At 41.6% G+C, this 9,396-nt stretch overlaps 1 protein-coding gene across 1 annotated transcript; it reads left to right on the top strand.

Moving 5' to 3' along the window:
• The first annotated feature begins 810 nt into the window (after positions 1-810).
• LOC133632394 (zinc finger protein OZF-like) lies at positions 811-8,255 on the top strand. Its single transcript, XM_062024799.1, has 2 exons — positions 811-1,098; positions 6,079-8,255. The coding sequence occupies exons 1-2, from the start codon at positions 984-986 to the stop codon at positions 7,377-7,379; spliced, it is 1,416 nt and encodes a 471-aa protein (XP_061880783.1). The 5' UTR covers positions 811-983; the 3' UTR covers positions 7,380-8,255.
• Positions 8,256-9,396: the final 1,141 nt, after the last annotated feature.

The following is a 9,396-nucleotide window of genomic DNA, read 5'->3' as shown; positions in this document are numbered from 1 at the left end:
CACATGGAAATAGATTTTCCTCCATGCGGCCCCTGAGCTAAAATTAGTTTGACACCTCTGGTTTGGGTTAAGATGTTTGTAATGGGGAAAGACGTTAATGTGTCTTGTTTTCATGTTTGCATTTAAGATAGTTGACATTTAGCATGATAGCTGTTAACTGGTGATTAGTGATGTTAAGTGTCTAAGATGGTAGTTATTGATTAGCAGTGTGATGAGGGCTTTCTGCTGGTGAGTGATTAGCACTACAGTTAGAGCCACCTATCGCTAGGTAGAAATGAACAGTTTCACCAACATTTTTATGTGAAACCATATTACTAACTGTCTGGTGTTTTACAGGATTCATGGAAGTTTATTGTCATACCAGCACACGATACACATGAGATGGCACACAATTTAGTAGCACGTGAACAATAGGATTGGTCCTGGTGGAGATCTACACTCTTAGTGCTTTTCTTGTTTGTTCAGAGTAATTATTTTAGTTTCTAAATGTTTTTAACTAAAACAACTAAGTAAGTTGAAAAATATTTGTGTTTCTTGTAGTATTTAAAATGTTTGATTTTTTTCTTCGATGTATGCCATGTTTCTGGTTTTAACAACAGCCATGGAAAATGTCTTTGCATGTGCTTGTATTTATATATTTTTAATTTGTAAAGAGTAGTTGTCGATTATTTGATGTTAGATAATTTTGCCAACCATTGTTTTAAAACAAGATTAAAATGCCTTTGTTTTGAAAAACAACTGCTGTGGAGCAGGAAACGGAAGTTGCTGACTTGCAGCGCATGCGCAAATGTACTTCAAGCGGAACAAAAAGACGAAGACCGCATGCTATGGTTGTTCGGAGATTCTTCGAATTCACGATCTTAAAGTCATATGATTCTCAGCAAATATAGCAACAAATATCTCAATTGGTATTTTCCAAAGCCACGAAACGTGCATTGAGTTTGGAGTGTTATCTGAAGTGAAGATTGAAGACGTGATAGAAGATGGACGACTACTGCTATGCTAAGATGGCGACGTCCGCTAAAAGAGAACATGAAAGAGAATCAGCGCCACCAACTTCCAGCAAATCACCAACGGAGATAAAGACGAAAGATGAAGGTGAGTGACTTGAGATCCGTAATTTGAAAGCTATTTGAATTTCAAGCCCTTAAAATAGAAATTAGCCGACTTTGTTGAAGAATGTAAAGGAAATTGTGATGTATCATGTTGTATGCTTGCATGTTCGAAATAAACTCAACTCAAAAGAGCCGCCATGATTGTTAGCTTGAAGAAGGCAGTGGAGTTCACATCAGAGGAGATGAAAGAATGCAAAAGTGAAATGAAGAAAGTGGAAGAGCAAAGCATCCCTTGGAGTGCTGGAGCCTATCTCAGCTGCATTCGGGCGGAAGGAGGGGTACACCCTGGACAAGTCGCCACCTCATCACAGGGCCAACACAGATAGACAGACAACATTCACACTCACATTCACACACTAGGGCCCATTTAGTGTTGCCAATCAACCTATCCCCAGGTGCATGTCTTTGGAGGTGGGAGGAAGCCGGAGTACCGGGAGTGAACCCACGCAGTCACGGGGAGAACATGCAAACTCCACACAGAAAGATCCCGAGCGCAGGATCGAACCCAGGACCTTTGTATTGTGAGGCAGACGCACTAACCCCTCTAACAGTTCCCTATTTTTGGCAAACGCCACATTTAAAATATTTAGCTCGCATTACTAAGCTAAGTTATTCATGGAGTCTATTAAGTTATTGGATGGATGTTAGAGTGGACATAACAGCCACTATCTCTAAGTCATCCTCCATCTTGTAAACACTGTAGCAGCTAGTGAAAGATTAAAATGATGTTGTTGAGCCAGGATTTGGTTTCGAGCGTTTTTGAATTGTATTTCCTAGTTCTTAGTAGGGCTGAGTTAGGGCTGGACAAGTATTCCCATTTTAATCTCAATTTCAATTAAGACATGTCACGATCATAAAAATGGCCCGCAGAACTTGCATGCAAATTCTTGAGCCTGTAACGGTTAAAGGGATGAGTGAGCGTATGATTGAAAAAAAGACCATGTCTACTAGAATGTGCTACTTTTTATTTGACACAGTGCTAGTATGTCTAATCGGTAATCACTGAACACAACAAAAAAGTAAGACCACATGATTTTGGCTTCAACGTAACTTCGGAATTGGCCACTAAAACAGAATCTGCTGGTAAACGCAGAATGTCACGGAAATTGACATACATGTGAGTGAAATAGGATAGGATAGGTCTTTATTGTCATTGCACAAGTACAACGAAACTTTGTTTTCAGCACGAACCCGTTTAAGATTAGACAAACAAACAGTGTACAAGGCTACAGAACAGGAACACTGATGGGTCGCCACAAGGCGCCCGGTAAAAGATGGGGAAAAAGGTAAAACGCTGGGGAAGGATGAGTAAAAAAATACAATCTAGACCGGGCTCCTGAGAGGGTGTGGCACATTATCAGAATCAGAAGCAGAATCAGAATCGTTTTATTGCCATTGTTTGAGAACGGGTTCACAAACTAGGAATTTTTCTTGGTGCAAACGTGCGACATAAAACACATACAACACATATTTGGTATAAAAAAGAGCTGTGACTGAGCTATCAGATAGACATAGAAGGAATTCAAGGAATTCAAGGAGCTGCTGTTAGGAGTTATTGTTCATTTGCCTGATGGCCGAGGGGAAAAAACTGTTCAGGTGGCGGGAGGTGTGGGTCTGGATGGAGCGTAGTCTCCTGCCTGAGGGGAGAGGGGAGAATAGCGTGTGTCCAGGGTGAGAAGAGTCAGCTGTGATCCGACCCACACGCCTCCTGGTCCTGGAGGAGAACAAGTCCTGGAGGGATGGGAGCTTGCAGCCAATCACCTTCTCAGCAGCACGTACGATGCGCTGCCGTCTATTCTTATCCTGGACTGTAGCGTCGGGGAACCACACTGTGATGGAGGAGGTCAGAATGGACTCTATGATGGCTGAGTAAAACTGCACCAGCATTTTTGTTGGCACCTTAAGTTTCCTCAGCTGCCGCAGGAAGTACATCCTCTGCTGGGCCTTCTTGATGAGGGAGCTGATGGTCAGCTCCCACTTGAGGTCCTGGGTGATGGTGGTGCCCAAGAAACGGAAGGAGTCCACAATGGGGACGGGGGTGGGAGAGTCAATCAGGGTGAGGGGGGATGGTGGGGCTGTGACTTTCCTGAAGTCCATGATCATCTCCACTGTTTTCTGGGCGTTCAGCTCCAGGTTGTTGAGGCTGCACCAGGACGTCAGCCGGTCCACCTCTCTCCTGTAGGCGGACTCATCGCCATTCGAGATGAGCCCGATGAGGGTGGTGTCATCCGCAAACTTGAGCAGTTTTACGGATTGGTGACTGGAGGTGCAGCAGTTTGTATACAGGGAGAAGAGCCAGGGGGAGAGTACACAGCCCTGAGGAGTACCAGTGTTTGGGGTTCGACTGTCCGAGACAATCTTCCCCAGCCGTACGTGCTGTCTTCGGTCTGTCAGGAAGTCATTAATCCAACTGCAGAGGGAGTTAGGAACGCTAAGCTGGTAGAGCTTGTCTCGTAGCAGTCCAGGGAGGATGGTGTTGAAGGCAGAGCTGAAGTCCACAAACAGGATCCTAGCGTAGGTTCCTGGGGAGTCCAGATGCTCCAGGATGAAGTGGAGGGCCAGGTTCACTGCATCATCCACAGACCTGTTGGCTCTGTAGGCGAACTGCAGTGGGTCCAGGAGGGGGGCGGTGATGTCCTTGAGGTGGGGCAGGACCAAGCGCTCAAATGACTTCATGACCACAGACGTCAGCGCGACCGGCCTGTAGTCATTTAGTCCTGTGATCCGTGCTTTCTTGGGGACAGGGACAATGGTAGAGGTCTTAAAGCAGGACGGCACGCGGCATAGCTCCAGAGAGGTGTTAAAAATGTCAGTGAAGACTGGAGCTAGCTGGTCCGCACAGTGTCTGAGAGTGGAGGGGGAGACACCATCCGGCCCGGGGGCCTTCCGCGTATTCAGCTTCAAGAACTGCCGGCGTACATCCTCTTCTTTGATGGAGAGGGTCTTTACAGTCTTATGATGTTTTTGGAGTCCTGTGATGTCATTGGAGTCCTTTGAGTCCTTTAACTCCTTTAATGATGTGCTGGCATTGGTGGGGAGGGTGATGGTGGGGGGAGCATGGCTTTGATGAGCTGAAGGCCGTTCATGACGACAGTAATGGAAAGCCTAAAATAGCACAAGGGAGACCCCCGGACTGTTGAACAACTTAAGCTGTACATCAAGCAAGAATGGGAAAGAATTCCACCTGAGAAGCTTCAAAAATGTGTCTCCTCAGTTCCCAAAAGTTTACTGAGTGTTGTTAAAAGGAAAGGCCATGTAACACAGTGGTGAACATGTCCTTTCCCAACTACTTTGACACGTGTTGCAGCCATGAAATTCTAAGTTAATTATTATTTGCAAGAAAAAAATAAAGTTTATGAGTTTGAACATCAAATATCTTGTCTTTGTAGTGCATTCAACTGAATATGGGTTGAAAAGGATTTGCAAATCATTGTATTCCGTTTATATTTACATCTAACACAATTTCCCAACTCATATGGAAACGGGGTTTGTATTTCAATATTGTCTATTCCCCCACTGTTAGTTTGTAGTATCCTAATGTCCATCGAAGCAGATGTTTTCTACTTTCTGTGATTCTGGCTGAACTTTTCTGAGCCTATGACAAGTCATGTAAACATTGATCCATCATTTTTGCAAGGCACTAAATAAATGGCCATGAAACACTACACACTAGGGTTGTCCCGATATTAATAATTTAGTACCTGTACTAAATGTATAGATACTTTACCAAATAAAGGGAACTACGAAAAATGTCAATATTGGCTTTATTTTAACATAAAATCTTACACTACATTAAACACTCACTGTCAAAGAACAATTTTACAAGGTTAAAATATAAATTAAAAGGCATTAAACAAATTGGGCTTTTCTTGTTGCACACTCAGAACAATTTACAATTTATTTTCCATATTACATATAGTCTGCTATAATCAAGGATTAGATTAGAATATGAATTAAGTTTGACTGAGATATCAAATTATTCATGATTTATGGTTGCCACTCCTGGTCTGTGCTTTAAGAAAAATACAATTATTAATTAAGTACTAAAAACGAAACTGGATAAATGTACACAGATAAGCCATGTAGCAGGTAAAAGACATTTATTAAAGACAAAACACGAATTGTAGGAATTTGTTACAAAATGTAGTCATTTCACTTGCATTAGTTGACTGCTAATTGGGCAGTTTTAACTGTGCTAATATTTGGCATCAAGTTCTACGTATCTACATGTGCACAGCAGGGGAGCTGGTTAACTTATGAGAGTAGTATGTGTGTTTGTGAGAATGTCAACGTGTTGTCTGAGTGACGTCAGTGAGTGAGCGGGCGAGTAAGGAGAGGTAGTGGTAGCATGTGCAGGAGTGTTAATAGCATGGTGGATGTCCAGTTGTGCCCTGTGGAAATAATAAATAGAGTGAGCTAGTTGTAACTAATCGACGGCCTCGTCCTTCCGACCAAAGAGCGGAGCTTTATGGACCCAGTGTTACCCCCGACAAAACATGGGCCCTGGAGGGAACGTCTCCCCTGCGCTCCTCGACCACGGTCTGGGAGCCCACAGACAGGAAAGGTGTAAAGCAACCCTTGCAGAGCGGCTTCCTGTTTAAAGTGTCACCTTTATTGTTAGTTAAGAAGCCCAAATACCTCCATATTGCACTTCACGCACCCTCTTTATTAACCAGTAGAATTGTCCTTTGTTGCCTTTCTTCCTCTCCACCATGTTATTGCTTGTTTGCACTTTGTGTGTGCGTTTTGACACACTCAACATCATGCGCCTCGGCTCTGTAGTGACTGCTGCACGGCAGCATTCAGGTGAAAGAACGGTACCGGTACTTTTCAAAGGTGGTATAGTACCGATTTCAATTGATAGTAGCACGATACTTTATTAGTAGCAGTATACTGTACAACCCTACTACACACACATACAGTACATAGAAGAAAGTGTGTTTTTGTTGTTTGTGTCTTGCAGACGTCCAGCAGCTGATCAGTAATCCAGAAGAAGTTTCCCCTCAGTTAGGGGGGAGCTCCACTTTGAAGCAGGAGACTCCACAACCACCCTGCATTAAAAAGGAAGAGGAGGAACTCTGCATCACTCAGGAGGGAGAGTGTCTTCTAGGACGAGAGGAAGCTGATTACACCAAGTTTCCACTGAGTATTCTCTCTGTGAAGACTGAAGATGATGAAGAGAAACCACAAGCAGACAACCTCTTAGCTCCACTATCAGATAGTGAGGCTGAAGACGAGGTTGAAGAACCTTTGAGCAGCGATACAGACTGTGAAGGGGATATGAGGACTCACATTGACAACAAACACTCTGAATGCTCTTCAAAGAAGAGAGGTAAAAAATGTTTGAGCTGCTCAGTTTGTGCTAAAAGCTTTTCTGTTAAGAGGTATTTGACTGAACACATGAGAACACACACAGGTGCAAAACCATTTAATTGTTCAGTTTGTGGCAAAAGCTTTTCTCAAAATAGCCATTTGACTCGACACATGAGAACACACACAGGAGAAAAGCCATTTAATTGTTCAGTTTGTGGCAAAAGCTTTTCTATTGAGAAGAATTTGACTCAACACATGACAACACACACAGGAGAAAATTCATTTAATTGTTCAGTTTGTGACAAAAGCTTTTCTCGAAATAGCTCTTTGACTGAACACATGAGAACACACACAGGTGAAAAAACATTTATTTGTTCAGTTTGTGGCAAAAGTTTTTCTCAAAATAGCCATTTGGCTCGACACATGAGAACACACACAGGTGAAAAACCATTTATGTGTTCAGTTTGTGGCAAAAGCCTTTCTCGAAATAGCCATTTGGCTCAACACATGAGAACACACACAGGTGAAAAACCATTTATGTGTTCAGTTTGTGGCAAAAGTTTTTCTCAAAATTGCCATTTGACTCAACACATGAGAACACACACAGGTGAAAAAATATTTAAATGTTTAGTTTGTGGCAAAAGCTTTTCTCAAAATTGCCGTTTGAATCTACACATGAGAACACACACAGGTGAAAAACCATTACACTGTTCAGTTTGTGGCAAAATCTTTTATCGAAATTTGTCTTTGACTCGACACATGAGAACACACACAGGTGAAAAACCATTTAACTGTTTGATTTGTGGTGAAAACTTTTCTATTAAGAGCCGTTTGACTGAACACATGAGAACACACACAGGTGAAAAACCATTTAGTTGTTCAGTGTGCTGTAAAAGGTTTCCACGTAATGCAGACGCAGTAAAACACATAAGAACACACAAGGGAAAATAACCAATTAGCTGTTTAGTTTGTGGTATGTTGCTCATATGTGGTGACATCCACCCTACCCAGGACCTCCTCACTGCTTCTTTCACAAATATCTGAGCTATTCATACAAACTTGGATTATTTGGAGCATAATCTTATTTACTCATGACTCCATGTCTTTTCTGTATCTGAAACCTTCCTTTCTCAAGTTTGTGCACGCTCAAAAACCTGCACTACACCCTTTTTCACGGCAACGTTGAGATGTATCAAAACTGACGTTGATGCATAAGTGATGCTGGGTAACTGTTTTTATAAAAAAACTGCCAACTTTTACTCCTCAGACTGATTGATGTGCAAATCAGAGACATATGAACAAATAACACCAAACACCCAACCCCCACCTTCCTCGACATTCGGGCATAACAGGTTCAAGCCTTCCTGCGAGATGAGTTTGCGAAGTGTAAAATTCAGCTGCATTTTTTAATTCAACAAACTGCTGTTCTAATTGTGTCCACTGGATGTCGCAATAGCAATTCTGTTAGGCAAGCAAATAGTTTATACCGGGGCGAGCAAGTGTACCAAGTAAGAGGTACACGGTAAAGCGGGGCTGTGACTCCTCCCCCTCCACCCAACGTAAAACAGGAGTAAAATAAGCAATCAGTAACCCCACTTAAAATGCAGCATGAGACACTGCACACTGATATAGTTCTGTGAAAATGATTGTCTTCTGTGCAACCCATCTAGTTTCCTAGATGGGTTGTGACTTAAAGTTTAATTGCTTTGTAGAAACACTGAGGTTTAGTCTAAGTTCATTGTGTTCTTCAAGGTGTTTTTGAAATTCTTTAATTTTTTCCTCAGAATTTTTAACTAACTTGAAGTGTTTTGTCAAGAGGATAATTTGTGATATGTACATTTTCAGAATGTGCTTGTTCTATTTTAAGCCGAAGTAAAATAAAGAAAACAATCTGAAGTTGTCGTAGTCATATTTTTAAGTTATCATGCCATGATTTTACCCATCCCGCCCACGTGGAAATAGATTTTCCTCCATGCGGCCCCTGAGCTAAAATGAGTTTGACACCCCTGCTGTAATGTGACTCATGTGAGCAGGTTACTGTATAAACACATTTTGTTTTAAGTTATAAAAATGTGTTCAGTTCTCAGAGACACATCAATGTCAGGCTGACAATCGCTCTTCCGCTTTCTCCAAACACGAGAACAAAGCAGCTCCTACTGACTTGTGATTGGTCAGACCGTGCCCATCTTAATCACATGGCTAATTTCAATATAATAAATTGTGATGTAACACAATTGAATATCTTATATGCTCAGACAGTAATGTGTTTATATAAGTTCAGATTGTGTTATGATGTTTGTAAAGGGGAAAGACTTTTACAGCTATCATTTAGCATGATAGCTGTTAACTGGCGATTAGTGATGTTAAGTGCCTAAGATGGTAGTTATTGATTAGCAGTGTGATGAGGGCTTTCTGCTGGTGAGTGATTAGCACTACAGTTAGAGCCACCTATCGCTAGGTAGAAATGAGCAGTTTCACCAACATTTTTATGTGAAACCATATTACTAACTGTCTGGTGTTTTACAGGATTCATGGAAGTTTATTGTCATACCAGCACACGATACACATGAGATGGCACACAATTTAGTAGCATGTGAACAATAGGATTGGTCCTGGTGGAGATCTACACTCTTAGTGCTTTTCTTCTTTATTCAGAATAATCATTTGACTTTCTAAAGGTTTTAACTAAAACAACTAAGTAAGTTGAAAAATATTTCTGTGTTTCTTGTAGTATTTAAAATGTATGAATTTTATCTTCGATGTTTGCCCTTTTTCTGGTTTGAACAACAGCAATCGAAAAAGTCTGTGCACGCGCTTGTATATATATTTATTTTATTTTAAAAGAGTAGTTGTAGATTATTTGATGTTAGATTCTTTTGCCAACCAAAATGCCTTTATTTTGAAAAACAACTGATGTCGAGTAGGAAACGGAAGTTGCTGGCTTCTAGCGCATGCGCAAATGTACTGG

The sequence above is a fragment of the Entelurus aequoreus genome, linkage group LG17, assembly GCF_033978785.1.
Source record: "Entelurus aequoreus isolate RoL-2023_Sb linkage group LG17, RoL_Eaeq_v1.1, whole genome shotgun sequence".
Classification (NCBI taxonomy): domain Eukaryota; kingdom Metazoa; phylum Chordata; class Actinopteri; order Syngnathiformes; family Syngnathidae; genus Entelurus; species Entelurus aequoreus.
The sequence above is the reverse complement of the archived record's forward strand: the minus strand, read 5'-3'. Positions and strand labels throughout refer to the sequence as shown.

Excerpts from the sequence above, each read along its gene's own strand:
- LOC133632394 (XM_062024799.1), top strand. The coding sequence starts at position 984 with ATGGACGACTACTGCTATGCTAAGATGGCGACGTCCGCTAAAAGAGAA. Across the intron at positions 1,099-6,078 it reads GATAAAGACGAAAGATGAAG|ACGTCCAGCAGCTGATCAGT; the intron begins GTGAGTGACTTG and ends TGTGTCTTGCAG.